At 41.3% G+C, this 20,287-nt stretch overlaps 1 protein-coding gene across 2 annotated transcripts in view; it reads right to left on the bottom strand.

Annotated features, from left to right (window-relative positions):
• The window catches only part of STIM2 (stromal interaction molecule 2), a 68,681-nt gene that overhangs the window by 10,888 nt on the left and 37,506 nt on the right, over positions 1-20,287 (bottom strand). For both annotated transcript variants that reach the window (XM_075260091.1, XM_075260099.1), the window contains exons 3-9: positions 20,054-20,168; positions 8,236-8,347; positions 5,327-5,442; positions 5,067-5,244; positions 3,782-3,959; positions 2,267-2,434; positions 1,017-1,117 (exon numbers count right to left, since the gene is read on the bottom strand). In XM_075260091.1, the coding sequence (XP_075116192.1) occupies positions 1,017-1,117; positions 2,267-2,434; positions 3,782-3,959; positions 5,067-5,244; positions 5,327-5,442; positions 8,236-8,347; positions 20,054-20,168 (968 nt within the window). The remainder of the gene's footprint in view (positions 1-1,016; positions 1,118-2,266; positions 2,435-3,781; positions 3,960-5,066; positions 5,245-5,326; positions 5,443-8,235; positions 8,348-20,053; positions 20,169-20,287) is intronic.

The following is a 20,287-nucleotide window of genomic DNA, read 5'->3' as shown; positions in this document are numbered from 1 at the left end:
ATAGAGGTCGCCTGTGTGCTGCTACATTTCTGGCAAACTTCAGGTGTTCTCCTCCCTCGGACCTATGCAAGTACTGGGACCAGGAAATGCAGTTATCACTGCAATTTTGTTTCTTTTGGTATCTCCTATGTATTTTCAACTCTCCTGAAGAGCTAATTAATAGCGAAACGCGTTGAGAGGCTACCAACATAGCGGTGTCTCCCTTATACTTGGTCACACCTGGTTATTGGCTGCTGCTTATATTATTAAAACACTGTAGGTGCCGGTACTTAACATTGGCCAATACTCCGACCGGCCGAATACCGATGCACGGATCATCTGCTAAAAGCATACTGACATCGTGCAGAAAAATTTATAGGCAGCACTCTGGGGTGGACCTAGTAGATTATTTTGGTTGACATCAGCTACATTATCAGTAATTTGGAAAAACTGTGTGTGTTAGGAGGAGCGGGACGCAGAGGGGTGTGACATCAGAGGGCCACCTACTTACCAGTCACACCCTTTAGGGGGGTGTTCCCTCTGTGGTTATATCTCACCCACGCCCTCCATACCAGTTGTTTAAATCGTGAGGTCTGTGTTTACGTTTATTGAGAGGCCTCTTTCTTTTAATAGGGACTCATGAAATTTTTTTTATTTTTATTTATCATTAATAAAAGCTATGTTTTAGCCTACCATTTCCCTTTAAGGAGTACCCCCTTTTTGTCAGTTCTCCTCCCTCCCTAATAGAAGGTCCTCCACTTCCTGCTGTGAACTAGGATACTACTACTACTCTGAAAGTAGGGAGGGGGAGACCGAAAAACAAACATGGATGACATCAGCCCTGAGCCATCGCCATCCATCAGTTCAAACTGAGAAGCAGCACCACCGCCACTGGGTGGCAAAATGGTAGCAAATATTTAATGACTATATTGAAAGTCATGTAATTCTGCACTTATGATGCAAATAAAAAAGTGCAAAAGGAATCCATGGTCGCCAATAGTAACCCAGATAAAAGTATCTTAGAGATCAAAACTTACTTTGCTTCAAGAATTTTATGGTCCACCTCATCCAGTGACGAGCTGTGTGCAACATGTAATGTTCCAAAAACTGTGCTCCTCTTCTTCTTTATTTTCTCTGCCTAGAATAGAAAGGCCATTCACGTGAACCAAGGAGGGAACTGCTAATAAACAGAGTATTGGAAGAACTAAATACACCGTTTCATCACGAACAGGCCATTTATTTTGCTCTGATCACAAGTATTAAGGCCCAGCTCCATGGACGATGAGTACATCCATCACTTTCAGGGAGAAAAACAATCAGCAATGAAGTAATTTTATAGGTCAATCCTCAATGGTATGTCTGCAATGACCAGTGTAGCTGTGAATCTAGCTCTGTGGTGAGGTACAACAATCACTAGAAGCTGCAGCACAGTCTTTGTACCTCTGCAGTTCCTTCCCTTTGGCCCTCCTCATAGATTTTTATGGTTAGCATGTAATTTGATGCTTCATTAAACTAGTAAATATGTCTTGAAAGGCAAAACAAATTAGCAGTGAGTTTGGTGAAATAAGTGAGGAGTTTAGGTGGTATGAAAGAGGTGTTAGGCGTCTGGTAAGTGGATAAAAAAAAAAAAAAGCATTTTCCTTTACTAAGCTACATTACAAAATGTCTTACTTTTGCTTGTCACTATAGATTAAAGGGGTTGCCCCATCACAAGGATCCTATCTATACTGCTAGTTTATGTGGATAAGACTTTTCCTAAATACATTGCTTTATCAAAACTGCTTTGTTTGGCCACTATCTTAATTTCTTCACTTCATTGTTGACACTGGCCCTTGGGATTATCTGCTCATTTGCCAAGTGAGGTAGATGCCTGCTCTCGGGGGGGGCTGACAAGCAATGGAGCTCCTCAGATAGGAGAGGGGGGAGGTGAGAGCTCCCGGATTACTGTGCTGTCTGTCTTCAGCTTTTCCACTTACCAGCCGATTTAATTGAATTTGGCTGAGATAAGGAGTCTGTTACCTCTGTATGTAATGAAAACTGACTCAAATCCAGCTCTGCTACATCAGTTTCCACATCAGCATCATACTGTGGATCATAGCAGATAGCAGAGCAAGTGACACCCCGCCCACCAATGTGCAAGAAATCCAGGAAGTGAAGAGAGCACAGAGCCTTCAGGCTGCAGAACAAGAGTTATGGGAATACCCCTTTAATGCTAAATGTGTTGCAACAACTGTGCATACTGACATTTTATCAGATAAGCAGCGTTGTATGTATACACATCTATTACCTCCTCTTTAGCTATTGCAAGCTGCATTTCTGCATTCTGTTTCTTGATGTTATAGTACTGGACTTCCACCTCATGCGTTAACTGCAGCCATTTCTGGAGCGTATCGGGCACAGACCAGTTACTCCTCAGTTCAAACTCCTTTTCTGCTTTTTTCAGTGCCATGCGAACCTGTAAATATTAAGAATTTATCTAGATTTTAAACTGAAAACATGAGAATTATGGTCACTTCCTTTTTTTTTTTTTATTGCCTTTTACAATTATCCAGTATGTGTCAACAATAACGTCCCATTACTTGAATTACTTGCTTACGGTACATTTCGTAACCTCCTATTGAATTGGAAATGAAATTGAGATTGGGAAGCTCGTGCTACTGGACATTGGTGGGATACAGCAACACTTTAACTTTAAAAAAAAAAAACCCTCAAAAGTTATTTTGGATTTCTAATTGGTATATAAATGTTCAATATCAAAAGCACAAGTCAGAATTCCAGGGGCATTGAAGCGCCTTACAGAGCTGTTCACTCCTCTTCTATACCTGTATGGTACTCAGTGACAACCATAGCCCACAGACAATGGTGAGTCACTTTGTAGAGGTTCCCCACTCAAACCTATACAATAAGGCGCACATCCTGAAGCTGGCGTCCACATGTCCCCTGCAATGCCATCTTGTCAAAGAGAAGTGTCGCACAGCGCAGGAGTGTGCAAGTACTAAGCATAAACCTTGTGTCCATATTTAGAGAATGGGGTCCCTTGACCTATTTAGTAGTCCATTAAGAGAGTAGATGGAGTGAAAAAGTGGCTCAGTCCATTGTAGTTTATAAAACTTCAAACTAACATCAGTTTCTGCATGCATGATTCTCTCCCTTCTGTAGCAACAACTGGGTGGGATGCTTAAAAGTGAGACCAGAACCTATTGGACATTTTTGGCATATTTTAAATAAGACTCAAATGTCCTCAGAACCATTTTGAAGGGGTTTTCTGGATTAAAAGAACATTGGCAAGCTATGCTAGGAAAGGTCATCACTATGAGATTAGTGGTCCAACACCCATGACCCCATTGATAAGCTGTACTTGGTAGCTGTTACACAGAGGATAGCGCAGGAGACAGACAAATCCATTCTCTGCACATCGGCTGAACAGAGTCACTGCAGCTTAGCTCACATTTACGTAAATGGGAACTGATCTACAGTAACCTGGTCTGGACACTACGAAGAGAATGGCGCTGTCTGCGTCTTGCTGCATCCTTTGATTATTGGATACCACAGATGATTGATGGAAGTTTCAGGTGTTTAGCCCCCACCAATTTCATATTGATGCCCTAGCCTTAGTTTAAGGCATCAATATATTCAGCCTCAAAGACACCTTTAGGTTTTATTGAGGCCTTTGGGACTGGTTCATGAGTTGGCCTTTGGACCAGGGTACTGAGCCTTCCATAGAAATGGTGGTGACCTTTATGGGAGAGATGGACAGATTGACCTGGACAGCGCAGTGATTTACTGACGTCCAAGACTGTACCTGAACTAGTTCCTCTTCTGCATACTTCAGTCTACTGAGCTCACATTCTGCTCCTTCCCTCAGTTCTCGGAGGCGATGAGCTTCGCGCTTTGCATCACTGATTTCGTCCATTAGCTTGCGCTCCAGATTTTGTTTCTCTACAGCAACAGTCCTGTTTTCTTCTTGAGCTTTGTCTAACCTTAAAAAGAACAAAAGTAAAAATTAGTAGAACAACTAAAATACATACAAAAAACAAGGGACCGCAGAAATACCACAGAACTCATTCACTTTTCAGAGATCTTATTATGAGTGCAGGAACAGAAGACAAAAAATTATAGCTGGTCCCGCATTAACCAACAAAGTCATTGGGTAGAACAGATGCACAAAGAAGGAATGATAAAATCTGTATCCTGTGTATACGTAACTTTTAAGGATAGGTGTAACCGCATCTCTTACTTGGATAAACTACGGCTAGTGCAGGACAACTATATGGGCAGAGGGGCAACAAGGTGGCTCAATGGTTAACACTTGCAGCACTGGAGTCCTGGGTTCGAATCCCGCCAGGGACAACATCTGCAAGGAGTTTGTATGTTCTCCCCGTGTTTGCGTATATTTCCTCCAATTCTACAAACACATACTGATAGGAAGAAAAAATGTACATTGTGCTCCCTATATGGGGCTCACAATCCACATAAAAAAAACTATATGGGCAGATGCAAATTGTCAAGGGTTGAAGAAAATGGCTTCTATTTACATATAATAAAACAAAAAAATTTGTTTTAAAAAACTGCACACAATATATATATTATATATATATATATATATATATATATATATATATATATATATATATATATATATGAGTTTACAGAAGCTCAAAAAAAAAACCAAACTTGTCAAGGTTTCCTTATTGTGGCTGGGTTATCATCTCATACATGTAGTGTCCCTGACTGACAACCTCTCCACAATAAGGACATCATGGCTGGGTTTCCTGCATTCACGGTTGTATTCATTGAAAAACTCCTTTAACATGTTAGGAATACTAAGTGGGGCTTCCAGCTACTGCACCAGAGCCACATTTTGTAAATTGATGCACCCTAGCAAAATTTAGTGTACTGTACTGAATTTGCATGTGTATGCACAGTGTCTGGAGGCTGACAAACAAAAAATTTGCATTAGGATGGAATTTTTTTGTAAACAAGATTTCAGACATGCAAAGAGAAACGCGAGAGAGGGCACCAAGGCCAAAGATGAAAGACAAGCTGTTTTCTGTGTGTGCCGGTGATGACAACAATCTCTTTCTTACCTTTCCTGCAGCTCGAGAAGACTAAACTCGGCCTTCTGTAGCCCTTCCAAGTCTTTCATCATCTGTGCTATATGCTCCTTTGAAGTCTTGTTCTGCGTATAGGCAAACCAGCAGCCACCAACGCCAATCACTATAGAAATGGTCAGTACAAAATCCTTCACCCAGTTATGAGGGGGGCCTGAAGAACAATGGTTTTTGTACGTTACCCAATGCACATAGTCTCAACCAGGAAGTCATAATCGACAGTACTTGATACTCACGTGTTAATGGTCCAAACAGAACGACATCCAACGCCTTCAGGTGAAGCTTCTGTCTGTGGCTTCGATCGGTGATCTTCAGTTGTGAGATCATAAATAACGGCTCATTCACAGCTATTCTGTTAGTGAAGTAGAAAACAAAAATCATTTCATTATGGTTGTTTTTCTCAATTTACATTAGTTCTGTTCAGAAGATGAGTACTAGTAGTGCTACAGAGCAGGTCACTGGTGGTGAATGCATAGAGCTGGATACAAGTTCCATCTCTCTCTGCAGATTCGGTCTCAGACTACTTCTGCCAGGTAAAGAGAGTGCATAGCCTTAGGGCTCGTTCACACGGGGCAAGAGGGGGCGGATTTGGATGCTGAATCCACCTCAAAATCCGCCCCTCACAATAGAGGTTTATGAAGACTGTTAGCGTCCTTTCTTCCTTGAGCGGTTTGTTCCCACTTATGGGAAAAAAGAAGCGAGCTGCCCTTTCTTGAGGCGGATTATGCGACTGATTCAGATCCAGCGTCCGCCTTGCGGCAGAACCCTCCGGGCTACGCCCATTCATTTGGGCCTACTCCGGAGCGGGAAGCCGCAACAGGCGCATTTTGGTCATATTCTGACGCGGCTTCCCACCTCAGAATCAGGACTAAAATACGCGGTCCCTAGCCCCGCGTGAACGAGCCCTTAGTCATACCATAAAAGCACAGGGTGCTGCAGTGTAGTCACAATACGTCGCTGATATAGAGGTTACTGGCTGAATAGGGCACATCGCAGAATTTAGTAGGAGTGGAGTACATACAGGAGAGATCTTGCTGTATCTACTGTGGGAAGAGTAGACAGTCTATACTGGTAGACAGAGGAATCAGAAAAAAAATCAATAAAACATGTATTTATGCTTCTAAAGTGAGGGGATATTTCAGGGGACCCCCCATTCTGCTCACTTCGAGTCCCAAAAACAGCTGCGCCTACTAAAGTTCTGTAGATAGATACAGGTCTCATTTCTGGGACATGCACCTATCAGACATGTATTGCATATCATATGGAAGAATTCCCCTTGAAAGGATGAACTGTAAATGGTAAATTCACAAACAGCAGATAGGTTAACTTTCTTACATTTCTGTAACAGCCCCATTGCCCTAAAGAGAACTGGTAGAGAACTATGCACATGATGCAGAAACAACCCCAGTCAGATGAAAGGGACGGAATTTTCTGAACTCACCGGTCACAAATTCACAAAGAATTTTTTTTAAATAGAGATCAATGTTAAATAAATAGTTTGTGCCTTTTTACGACACACATAAAATATGGCATACAAGATTTGGGGTTCATCAAAAAAAAACTTTGTGCCTTGTGGCTGAACATGGCAGCCCTGTTCTAACATCACCGCCACTGTTTTGGGAGATGAAGTCCAGTGGTGAAGTTGTCACTCAGTGTTACTAAGCTCTATCAGCTAGGTGACAATGAATCCAGCTGTCATTGCAGGGATTGTCACCTCCCTTAACAATGTGTCCTGAATGGTGATAACAATAACGTGGCTCTATCACTGTTTGTTTAGTGACAATTGCCTATTACAGTTCTAGGAAGCTTTGGCTGACCTGCCCTTTGGGAGATCTAGAACTGCCATATTGTCACTTTTTGTAGAATATACAGACATGACTAAATAATATGACGCTTCGGCTAGGACATCACTACTGCAATATTAATAGGCCGCTGGTATTAGATTGGTGAAGGATCCGACTCCCAGCTGTTTCAAAGAACTGCAAAGCTTCAATAAGTGCCTTACCCACCATATTGTCTTACAATGCTCCATACCGAGCACCCCTGCACTAAGTAGCAGATCTTCTCAGTATTACAGCTTTGTCCCACTCACTTAAATGAGGCAGAGCTGCAATACCAATCTATTGTAACCTACAGAGTACTGGGATAGTAAAATGATACAAATTCTTATTAAAAGGGAACCAGGTGCAGGACTTTTATCTCAGCCGATTTTTGGTGGTCTCTCCGATGCAGATGTTAACCCAGTCTTACTTGTATAGCACTAAAATAAGCTGCAGCGCTTTACAGACATTGCCAGTCACTATAGGTCTCTGGAGCATGGGAGGAAACCCAGACAAACACTGAGAAAACAGAAACTCCTTGCAGATATTGTCCTTGGCTGGATTCGAACCCCAGAGCTGCAAGGCAACAATGCTACCTGCTGTCCAATATATAAGAATAGGGGTATGAGAGTTTTCATACTGAAGAAGGTACTACACAGAGTTCAGGGTAAAAACGTCTTGGATATTGTGCTTGGCTGGATTCGAACCCTGGAGCTGCAAGGCTACAATACTAACCACTGTCCAATATATAAGAATACGGCATACGAGAGCTTTCGTACTGAAGAAGGTTCTACATATAGAGTTCAGAGTGGGGCTCTCTAGCTGTTGTGAAACTACAAGTCCCAGCAAGGCCCAAGTCTGCGGACGGACACAGTTTGGATACAACAGAGTTAGTCCTTGTGCACATAACCAAGTCTTGGCTGTGAAACTGTGAATTTACCGGCCTGAACAGTATACGGGGAGATGTTTTCTATAATGCAATGAGTGTCTGCCTTAGTGCAAATACGATTACAAATACGTTCACAATACGGGATAGTAGCCTGTGGGAACACGATAACCCCTAGCGTCACATAACTAGGAAACAGTCTCCTCAAAAACTATTCATGCCCAAGACTCAGTCATGTGAGTAAGAACTTAGATTGAGAGGGAGATTGATTTCTTTCACACAAGTGTCAGTATAAGTAGAGATGCTTCCTATAGCAACCAAGTAGATACCAACGCTCAAATTTCGGAGATTTTTTAGAAACTAAAATACTGCTAGGTTGCTATAGGCCACTGCTCCAGTTTCCCATAGAACTAACCTGATAAACCCCTCCAGGTCTTACCTCGGTAGAGTTGTTCCTTTGACAGAATTTTCCCGGAAAGTCCTCTCGTACTGCGGGAGCTCCACAAACTCAAACAACCACTGCAACGTCTCCTCTTCTGTCCAGTTATGAACTGCAAGAAAAACAAACCATTAACACAAAGTACAAAAATCCTGCAGTCCTCCAGCAAGTACTCCAAAGTAAAGGACGGCAATGGAATATAAAACGAATGCTAGCTATACTTATTAAAAATTTGTTTTATTATATATACACATACATACATACATACATACATAGATAATTTCTTTATAGCACTGCTCCCTGGTCCATGTGTATATTATGCATACAATACAATGCAGGTATTTGCTTAGTGACACGTATGTATAACCCATCACCCAGAAGTTAAATAAACATATAGAAAAATAAAGGTCAGCTTTACAGTTCTGGCTTTCACACGCTTTGGAGACTTTACATATTCTCATATTTCATCAGAAAGAGGGAGAATAGCACTGTCAGCGTCTTTGTCCATTTTACCATGAACCTTATCTATGTTTTGTGATCAGATCAGCGATCGCCGCCTACTGTTCCTGTTTATAGAAGGATCGGGACGACTTCACAGGAACGCGTGGGGTTTCATCAGCTCTACATTATGTTATAGATCCATTGTGATATATTGTAAATTATCCCTTGTTGCCATTATCAAATTATATATTTTTTATTTTTTTTTTAGAAAACGACCAAATTCTGTCAAAGTCAAAAGAAAAATGATTAAAAATAAAAAACATCACTGCAATGGAATGTCACAATAAGAAAATGTAGTGTGTGACATTTTAAGGTTCTCATAGAATTTCTACAGGAGTCAGCAATTCCTTGTGACTCCTTCATAGACGTGAATACTCATGCAAGTGTTTGCAATGGAGAGAAAGTAGTAAGCGGATGACAGACACTTCTTGTAAAGGCGGATCTCACGGGAAAACAAAGGAATGGGCATCATAAATTTCAATAGGCCCATTTCCTGCTTCCTTTCCTCCGACACCACCTGTCAGGGGACAATCTTGAGGCCCCCAGTACACATGACATATCTTCTACTGACCCTATAGTCTATAGTCACATTTCTGCAGGCTATACGGTGTCCATATATCTTCACCAGCTTGATGGCTACTTGACTTCCTTAACTCCCCCCATAGACATTTTGTTTAGCCAAGCATTCATGTGTTCTCAGTGGGGAGAGGAAAGTAAAGTAAGATACAAAGACAAGTTACATTCCTTTTGGCCAAGTCTAATAATTTTTGTGGGGCCGGACATCTATCTTATGTGTATTCAGGGCTATGGAGTGGATAGGCCAAAGCTCCGACTTTTATAAATGGATGACAGCAATGGTCAGTCTCAAGCAGTCATGAAAAAGCTCAAACTATAGTAAGTAAGCAACAAGCTATAAACCTAACTACACAATACCAAAAATGTTATGGTATAACAAAAAAAACAAAATTTATTTTGATGCCAGAGTTGGTAACTTTTTTTCCCAACTGACTCCACCTAAAAATGGCCCTGACTACAATTCCAGCTCTACGGCCCTGTGAGTATTGGGTGCCGGATTTCACATGTCCAATACTTTTGTATTCAGGGAGATAAGCCATTGAGAGAGGTGTAAGACACTGGCTCACTTCCCTTACCCAACTGGCAATACATCCACATTCGGCCAATCTGAGTGTACATGTCTATTGGGGATTCAGAAGGAGCAAATGTCGGCCAAACGGGCATTCGGCTGACATCTCCAAGAGGTGTATGGCCAGTTTAAGCCATTGCCAGACACTTTTGTAGGGGTCCTTGAGAACAAAAGGATAAGGCGGTCAATATGGCCGTTCCTTCCTTCCTTGGCACAATCCATCAGGAGGTCTCCATACGGACAGATGACTGTATGTGTATGGGGTCTTTCGTGGTAAAGTCTACCAGAACTTTGTGCTGGCTACATTTCTGGTCCAGACACCATTACGAGCCCACTGTCCTACTATATAACATATAGATGAGTCTGATGACAAGGCTGTCATCCGTTTCCAATAACCTTGCAAAAGTGTGAGCACGGATCTAGAAAACCACGGGAAGGGGATCATTTACCTTTATACTGGACCTGCCAAATCTGTTACAAGTTATTTTATTTGATTTTTATATTAAAATATATTTGATTCTGCAAGTAAAAAAATGGATAAACATTTGTCCAGGATGTACCACATCTACTAGTACAACAGACACGCCGGGAGAGGGGACAGGTCCTCCATAAGCACTCAGATAGTGACAGGCCTTTTAGGAGTTAAAATCCTTATCACCTCTCCCATCAGGAATGTGAAAAGTATAAAGCGAAGCGCAAAGTCTCTGGCACGGGGACCTTATAAGGAATAAGAGTTTCTCCTGTTATTCAATGAAATTGTCTACATTAGTTCTGGAGTCTTACTTCACGTGGGATATTTGAAGAAGGCAATAGCTGAAAACCTAACACAAAGTATATGGCGTAAAAAAAAAAGTACAAGAAGATATCGATGATATATACAGTCTATGTCTAGGGTGTGATATCGTAGTCAGAGAGATGATAGATACAATCAAGTAGTAACTACTGTTCACACGTTTCTAAAATCCTCAAAAACAGTCGGACTCTTTTTGCAACCAAAAAAAAAAAAGAAAGGTCCAAAGTGGTAAATGGCATAAAATAACATAAGACCCAATACTTATAATGGGTCTTTCAATGTTTTATGCCATCTTCCGCCTTACAAAAATTTGTGCCTGTACACATTGGCCCTCATGTTACCATGGTGGACTAGACAATGGTGTAAACATGGCACATATGGATGCATCTAGTTTGGACTAAAAAAAATTTCAACTTGCTAGACATGTGGGTGTGGATTCTTCAAATAAAGGGGCGTGGCTGAAATGTGGCAGAAATGTATCGGAAATTCGGCACAATGTACATTAACTAAAAGGTGCTATAGATGTAAACATAGGGCTCGTTCACACGGAACAAAATGACACGGATTTTGATGTGGAATCCGCCTCCTAACAATAGAGGTCTATGTAAACCGCTAGCAGTCTTTTTTCCGCTAGTGGAAAAAAGAAGCGACATGGCCTTTCTTCAGGTGGATTCCGCCTGCAAAAACCAACGGGAGTCAATGGGAGGCAGAAAAAAAACTTGGCAAAAAAAAAAAAAAAGCTAGCGGTTTTTTCAAGGTCCATACTCTGTGTTGGAGGAAAAAAAAAATAAAAAATAAAAACGCCTCATATCAAAAGACCATTTCCTAAAGCGGATTTTTTCCTGACCAAATTCCTCGATACCTAACTACGTGTGAACTAGTCCTAAGAAGCGTAAAGATTTATCCTCCAGCATCAACCACTGCGATAGCCGGGTATTGGCGAAACGCGCGTCGGGCGTTCCTGTTGGTCCCACTGATGGTGTTCTGAGAACTTCCCCCGTTATTCTATTACTTGGTCTGGAATTATGTCTGCACCTATGCGTATGTGTGAGTATTCCCTTTAGGGACACTCTTCATTTTTGGTGTTCATACAAATTGAGTGCATATTTATTTTTTGGTCAGACTGATAGATATTAGATATATTGTACCACTCTTCTGACCATATTATCTCAGACAGTTGTTCCTATTTCTTGATACTTTATGGTTATTTGGGGCATTTTCTCAGTTCTCATCTGTGGGAGGGTACGGTATTATACTGCCACCTAGTGTGGGGGGTTTGTCCCCTTGTTTTGTCTTCCCTTTGTCTTATGTTGTTTTGGTTTGGGTTATGTAAATCCCTTAATAAAATTATTTATATTTTTATACTCTGGGAGTCTCAATTTGTATGTTCATGTCTCTAGTGGTTTTTGAGACCGTTGTTTATTATTGGTTCTGTTTTTTGGTTTTCAACCACTGCGATAGGCCTGGCGTAACATCAGGCTGCCTAACTGGATTTGTGCCATTGTGTTTCAATAATATTTGGCCACGCGTCTTTTATACTGAACTGTACTTTACCAGTTAGGCGGGAGAAAACGAAATCACAAAACTGCAGTAATTTTCAGGCACACCGCACCTATCTAGACAGCCATATAAACTATACCGCCATACCTCTAGTCTGCTGGACTATGCTCACAAACCATTGTTTCCAGCTCAGACATTACAAAAGTCATCATTCCAAGACTGGCGATTAGGAAAAGAAGGGAAGCCTTTTATAATATTCTGGTCACAAAACATTTTTTTTTTTCTGTTTTGTTTTTGGTGTGGATGTTAATCCCACAATAACACAAGCCGCAGCCTGCCCGGATTTAGTCGCCGAATAATTCCTACAATCATTCATTGTACGGTATTTATCCAGATTAATATTCTGAACATTTTTGTGGATCACACTTACAAGCTGTACTTTAGCTCGTGTGTATTTGGTCAGCATGGATTTCCTTTCATCTTGGCCTTCGTCCTCCGATTCTTTACTAGAGTAGTATAATCCATTGTTTATTGGAACGTATACTACACAGCGGAGGAATGGCGAGTTAGGAAGTGTGATATCCCGCCAAGTTTTTATGGTGACATTCTGTAATATTTTCTGGTGAAACTAAACACAAAACTTTAGCTCTCGCGGAACATGACTAGAAGCAAAAATAAACCATTACTAGCCTATCCCCTGCCAATAAAACCTGCTATATAGTGAGGATTAGATCAACCGCAACGTGACGAGACCAATATAAAATAATAGGAGACATTAATACGAGTGAGTAAGTGTTGGAAAACTTTCTGCCTTGAGGTTACGGCCAAACGTTGTGGAAAAGCAGCTCTTTTTGGTGCAGATTTTGCTGTGTTTATCGGTGATGTACCGCCGAGTGGCGAAAAAAGGAATGGCAACGATATAGGACGTATTTATACTTATATATACTAATCAATATACTGCTGGCTCTGGCTCAAAAAATGAAGCAAATCTGCCACCAAAAGAAAAAAAAAGAAAAAAAAATTCCGGATGTGGATCAACCGGGTGGTGGAACTCACAGGCTCACGCAAATCTTTTTTTTTTTTTTTTCTTCAGAGGCCACTATTGGAGAAATCTGGTATTGCATGGTACCCATTTAATGCTGGGTTCACACCAGCGTTCGGCTCTCCGTTATTAGGTTTCCGTCTTCTGCATGTAGAAGATGGAATCCTGTTATGCAGAGTCTGGCCGTGAGCACCGGTGAGCGTTTTATGCTCTGCGTGGCGAAACAGGTTTTTTTTTTTTTTATACCGGACACAGAGTACTGCATGTCCGACTCTGTGTCTGGTTAAAAAAAAAAAAAAAATGGTTTCGCCGCAGAGAGCATAAAACACTCACCGGCGCACACGGCCAGACACTTTTCAAAGCCATTCAAATGAATGTTTTGTGCAGGAAACGGAAACCTGCGGAACGGAGACCCGAGCACAGATGTGAACGAGCCCTTATAGAGCACCCATGGTCATGAAGAGTCCAACAGAGGAGGCGCTCTAGTTTTTATAACATATAAACTAGTCATTCCGAGTGTAATATTTTCTGTAATACAGAATTATAATGAGTTCTGCTTGCTTAGAGGAGTTGTCCAGGACATGTTTTTATGGCCTATTCTTCGGATAGACCATAAAAATCTAATTGTTGTGGGGCTGACAGCCATTTGCAGTAATGGCACCCGGCCACGGCACAAAGCCAACTAGCCAGTCATTGGCCCATTTATGATATAGATGCAGGTCCCAGAGGTGGGTTCCATCTCTATTCATTATTTAAAGCATATCCTATGGGTATAGTCAAATACCACGATGGGAACGACCCCTTAACATTAAACAGAACTGATTAAATAGAAACTCCAAGATGTATTTGGCATCCTCACAGTAACAACCTGTACAAGAAATGAAAGAACTTTGTAATTAGCATAAAAAAATCCTGATTTGAGTTGATAAAGGGATATTTGTCTTCATTTTTCCCATAATGAAAATGAATGCAAGTGTAACATATGGCACCTAAGCAAAAAATTAGAGCCAAAGAATACATAATGTACACTGAGGTCTGGTAGGTCAGCAGGGACACAAGGATTCTAGCTAGGATAAAGCGACAAATGAAATCTCCAAATAAGAAGATTGTTTGTGATCTTCCTACTTAACGGTAATCCATATCTCATCCTAGGAACTGATTAAGATAATGTTTGTGTGTCTTGGAATGACCCAAGGAGACAGCAAAGCTCAAGTCTTAACATTATAAGATGTGGGTGCTTGAGAGTAACCTTCAGGGCAAGGACAGATTGAGCAGCTGACACATGGCCATAACCCAACACTATTTCCATAACTTGAGTACCCTACCCATTCCTTTTGGGGTACAGATTAAAGGGATTGTCCAAGGAGTTATGATTAGCTTTCTTGATGTGGCAGACTCTTGATGATAGACCCAGGTGACCCCAGAATCCTTGGTCGCTTTGCCCCCTCCCTCCTCCTCTAATCTCAAAGGAAATTTACCTGTGGCTATAGTCAGCCGTCCCTCACAGCACAGGTAATTACTTCTGAGACCAGGGTCGATGGCTGGGTCTGATCACATGATCTGGGGGTCGAAACCACACTGGAAGCCCCAAGTCCATCTTCAAGGGATTGCTGGATCAAGTAAGCTAGATTTAACTCCCTAGACAATCCCTTTAAGTCCTGTTGTTGAGATTAATGTGGACCTATAAGTATTTATAGCATCCTACCTGAAAATAAGCACCAAATAACATCTTAGATCTGTCCCCCATTGTATTCAGTCGCAGAGCGCTAAAAAAAACCAAAGGGTTCCGCTCAATCTTGCTATGGATCACGAGGCCTAACAGCTGCAAAACCTGCAGTGCGAGACACTCCGCTGACTAGTCTCATTTATCGGAGCCCAGTCAGTGAAATAAAGCCGCGGCAGAAAGTTGAGGGATGGAAAGTAAAGAAAAATTTGAGGTGGATCCTTTAAGTGTGTATAATTTACTGATACTCCTTTTTAAATCTGAAGCCCCACTTTACGGAAACACGTTTTTTTGGGGGGTTTTTTGTTGCGGCTTTCTGAGCCAAAGTCAGGAGTGGTTTGAACAGAAGGTAGAAGTAGAAGAACTTCCTATACATCCTTTTGTAGCCACTCTTGGCTTTGGCTCAAAAAACCGCAGCAAAATCTGCAACAAAAGAGCTGTGTTTCTGCAACGTGGAACCTTAGCCTTGTACTTCTATACACACTGGGAGGAATTTATGCCAACTTTCTAGATCTTATTGAGGGTCTGATCCTTAGCACAGAACCCCCTTATCCAGTGCCTTGTTCTCCACTTTGTGCAGATGTGGGTGAAGTGTGGCGCTATATTTGTAATAACACCAGAAAACCGGCGTGAGTTATGAATAGGAAATCTGCGCCAATTGCTGACCAGCGAAGACTTCCATTCTGGAGCATGGGTGTGCTTTTATTAAGAGATGGCAGTCTCTTGATAATTTAAAGGGCAATTCACACTGGTCAGGGCCTTTAGTAACACAGGTTTAGGAAACTGCAATCATAATAAATCCCTCCCAATATATGGGCACACATATAACCCCTATTTAACCCCAGAACCCATTTAAAATGTATTGAAATGCTAACAAAAAATGTCACAGAGTAATAAAAATGATTAATAATATAGCGGTAATCGAACGGCTTTACTGCCTACGCTCAGATACACTGGAAATAAACTGGTGTGGATGACTGGTATCAATTACCCAACAATTTATTAGGAACTGAACAATAAAAAAGGGAAGGAACAAACAAAATCCGCTGAGATAATTCAAGCTATATCAGAAGTCTAACATCAGCACTCCCTGGAATTTCAGTCCAGTTTATGGCAATATTACACTGGTCAGTTTAGGCTAGGTTCACACCTGTGTTGGAGAATCTGCTATAGATTCTGCCTAAAATCGGAGGAAAGTAAAATTCGGAGGGAGGGGGGGGGGGGGGGGGTCATTCACACTATGTTACTAAAGTCCGTCACTGTCTTCCATTATAGGATAACTGCAAGGGACTTTAGCCATCACAGACAGATTCTGTGTCCATTCCCTTTGACACTAATGTAAATGACATGACGGACGCTAGCTTCACGCATTTTTTTTTTTACTTTTGTAACAGAAGAAAAAGTTCTGCATGCAATATGGTTTACTTTTGTAATGGAAGATAAACTGTCAATGGGAACGGACACAGAATCAGTCTGCGACGTTCTCTGCGGCAGCTAAAATCTGTTACAGTTATCCTATGACTGTCGTGTGAGCTCCCCCTTAAAGGAGGACTTACCTCTCTGTAGGTGTCTCAGTATAAAATAGATCAAAACCCCATGGACCCCATTATAGTCTATGGGGTTTGGGAGCAACCACGGCTTTAAGCAGACAAGCTCTCTGTCTTTCAGGTACCCATGTGAACCCAAACTACAGAGACCCCAACACTAGTATGAACTTATCATTCAATTCCAGGGAGGGAAGTCCAACCCAAGTTATAACTTATCGTAGATTTATTGAAAAAACTTAGAGGACCTTTCACCTCCTGGGGCACATGCGGTTTAATACACTGCTAGAGAGCTGATTAATTCAGTGCACTATCGGCTTTCACATTCTGTGCCCCCGGTGAAGAGCTATCAGTGGCGGTACCATAGATCTTCACTGTCAGAAGGGCGTTTCTGTCAGTCAGTCAGGAACACCCTTCCTTACAGCAGCGTCTATAGCGCTGTACTGTGAGAGAAGGGAGGAACGCCCCCACCCCTCCTGATAGTACTTGTCCATAGAGGAGTACTGGGGGGGAGGGGGGAGATGTTCCTCAGCGATGACGCTGAGCGATAAGCAACACCCCCTCTCACAGTACAGCGCAATAGATGCTACTGTGAGGAAGGGCGTTCCTGACTGACTGTCAGACTCTTTAAAGGAAACAAAATCTCTCTGTGTCCTGGTGTTAAAAAATGATATTCCGATTCTTACTTAACCCCACAGATGCTGTGATCAATAGTGATGACCACATCCAAGTACTTGGAGACAAATTAGCTCTTTCTCTCCTCCCCCTTGGCCCCAGTTTAAGGGGCCGCCACACATATTAGGCCCTGCGAAAAACAAGACTTAATAGCAGTCTATTGATATGTACAATAAACTGGATTTCACATGTACTCCAGTATGCTGCACAGGAATTAACATGCTCAAATTTCCTTGCAGGAATGGGAAACAAAAAAACAAACAAAAAAAAAAAAAAATTGATGTATTAAAACAATTTTATTTCATATAGCGAATGTAAAGCAAAAATGTGTTTGTTTTGGTTTTTTTTTTTTTTTTTTTTTTTTTTTTTTTTTTTTTTTGGGGGGGGGGTGTCACCTTACCACTCTTCAAAAAGGGAAAAGTGATCAAAAAGTTGTACATACCAGAAAATAGTGGCAACAAAAATTGACGCTAATCCCACAAGACCAAAAAACAAAAATAAAATAAAGCCCACACACACAGGTCTGTAAATGAAGCCACCATCCTCAGACATCTGTGTATAGTACGCACCAAGTGGCAGATGTTCAGTATCAGTTCGGTTACATATTATTACATGAGTTCTGGACTTTCTGAATGTAACTGGCTCCATATGTTACTTTTAGGAGTGGATGTATGACGGGAAACAGATCAATATCTAACCGCAGGTTACACGGCAAACATAAAATCAATGGCGTGCTAATGCTTTATACCGCACAGACCAGTCTTATTAGTGAAAGCAAAGTAAGAGGATATCTCACAATAAAATATGATGTAAAATAACACAAAACTGCACAAACTACTATCCAGTTATACATCTGGTGTTCTGTGTCCAGAAGGGAATAAGATGGTATCCCTTCATTTATGAAAAATCTTAAATGCTTTATGCCATGTAAACGATTTATGTTCTATCCATAGGATAGAGAATGAATTGCTGCTCGGCGAAGGTCTGACCGCCGAAGTTCTAAATCCCTCCTTTCCCTAGAAAATACATATGAAAGTAGAGAATGACTGTGAAACACAAACACATTAGGTATCCCTGTGTCTGATAGTGCCCGGTCTACTGAATATAGGGAATCTGCAGTGCTCCTGTTCCGTCAGGAAGGGGTTAATAGGAGCACTGCAGATACCAGGCTGAATTGCAAGTGGGGGAGGAAGAAAGGAAAAAAAAAACCAAAAAAAAAAAACAAAAAAAAAACACAATCCTCAAGCTCAGGGAGAGGGCAGCCAGACAACCAAAACACCCCCTCCCCTTTCCCAGCACCCAAAAACCATTTTAATTTTTGAAATTGTCCAGTAGCTTCTGCATTTCTCCCCTAGGCTTAAACTCGAGTCAATAAGTTTTCCCAGTTTTTTTGTGGTAAAATTAGGGGAGGGAGAGGGGGGGGGATTTCGGCTTATACTCAAGTATATACAGTATGTCACTATATACATGAAAAATGGTAAACAAATAAATTTATCATTAATTTAAGAGCAACATTTCATGGATATTCCCAGCTATGCTTCAGGCTATGTAAGACCCGCCTGAACCTTCATAGAGCAGCCAATCTTTAAGCACAGCTGTAAAAAAAAATAAAAAAAATTCTGTCTTGTTTTAGTAAATAAGGAGCACAGGACATGCGCAAGCCTCTCTGTGAAGACCCAGGCTTTGCGTAGAGAGGTAGCAGTTCCTTTCCAAGAATACTAGAAACGTGCAGAGTTGCATAAAACTTTCACATAAACTCTTACAAACGGGAAGTTTACACTGTATTAGGGGCTATAAATATTCACAAGCAGAAACATACATTGACTGATGGGTGGGTCTGCAGTACGTTTTTGCTTTTTTTATGACCTGGTTATGAACTGCATCAAAATATAAAAGTATGACCTTAAAGGCTATGACATCTGAGCACTGAAATTTTCATTTGATGCCTAAATGCAAAATAAAGCAGATTTCTAAACAATTCCTTCTATTTTGCCGATGTAAAATCTGTCTAACTTCTTCACCTAGCTAGCTGTCATGCTGAATCTGAATACTTCTCCTGGTTGTTCACACTCTTTTCCTCCCTACCTCCCAAATATTGAGATAGCAAAAACAGGGCGAGGAGGATGTACAGAGCAGATCAGAATGTGGAAGATGAGTAAAGCATCAGGGAGGCAGATCATTGAAGGTAAAGATAGGGGTGAAGGCATTCTTTAGGAAGAGGAAGTAAATAACAGTGCACAAGTGTAGATCAACAGAGTATCAAGGCGAAACATTGGAAGGGGAGGCAAATCACACACTTCCCAACATCAGTGTCTGGCAGAACAGAGAAGAGATCTCTCATAAGCAGAAAGCAGTCCAGGAATGAAGCAGTATTGGACACAGAGTTAAAGCACCGGTATTTAGGACACACAGACCTCACATCAAGCATCTTTTACTGGGGGACAAAGCAACATGAGAACAGTCCAACACTGGGTGCAAGATGTAAACTGTGTATCATGTCTTAAATGAATGAAGCAATGGCGAATATAGCCAGAAACTTGGGGTCCTTCCACACAACTGCGTGTTATCCAAATTCAACGGTCATTGTGCAGTCCAAATCTGATGACCGAACTGTTGAAATCAATGATTCCTTGGTCTTCATGAAAAAAAAAAACACAAAAACATTAGAGCATGTCCGACGGTAATCTGTTTTCCAGGATCAGAAAAGGACATGCTGTATAATGTGCAGTCTCCACCCTGCAACCATCTGAAAGGGCCCCCAGTTAAATTTTTCATTAACTTCAGGTAACCACCAGGATATGTAAAATAACTTTTTTTTTCCCCCCATGTTAATATGTCCATGGAGTAAAACCTAACAAACCAGCCTAAAATTTGTCATGACGTTGCACAGTATTACCTTCAGATGTTTTCCACCTCTTCCACAGGTCCTCTACCGTAATGTGTTTGTCTTCTCTGTGCAAGTGGTTGTGCTTGTGTGATGCATCCTTGTAGTTCATGTCTTCACGTAGGAACTAGAAAACAGGACAATTCATGCTGGTTAGACAAGACAGAAAAACAGCCAGAAATATAATCAACAGTGGGGACATTTACTAAGCTAAATGCTTCACAACTCCGGCCTACATGCCACGCA

Source organism: Leptodactylus fuscus, chromosome 1 (genome assembly GCF_031893055.1).
Source record: "Leptodactylus fuscus isolate aLepFus1 chromosome 1, aLepFus1.hap2, whole genome shotgun sequence".
Classification (NCBI taxonomy): Eukaryota; Metazoa; Chordata; class Amphibia; order Anura; family Leptodactylidae; genus Leptodactylus; species Leptodactylus fuscus.
Note: the sequence above shows the minus strand (reverse complement) of the source record. Positions and strands in the feature narration are given on the sequence as shown.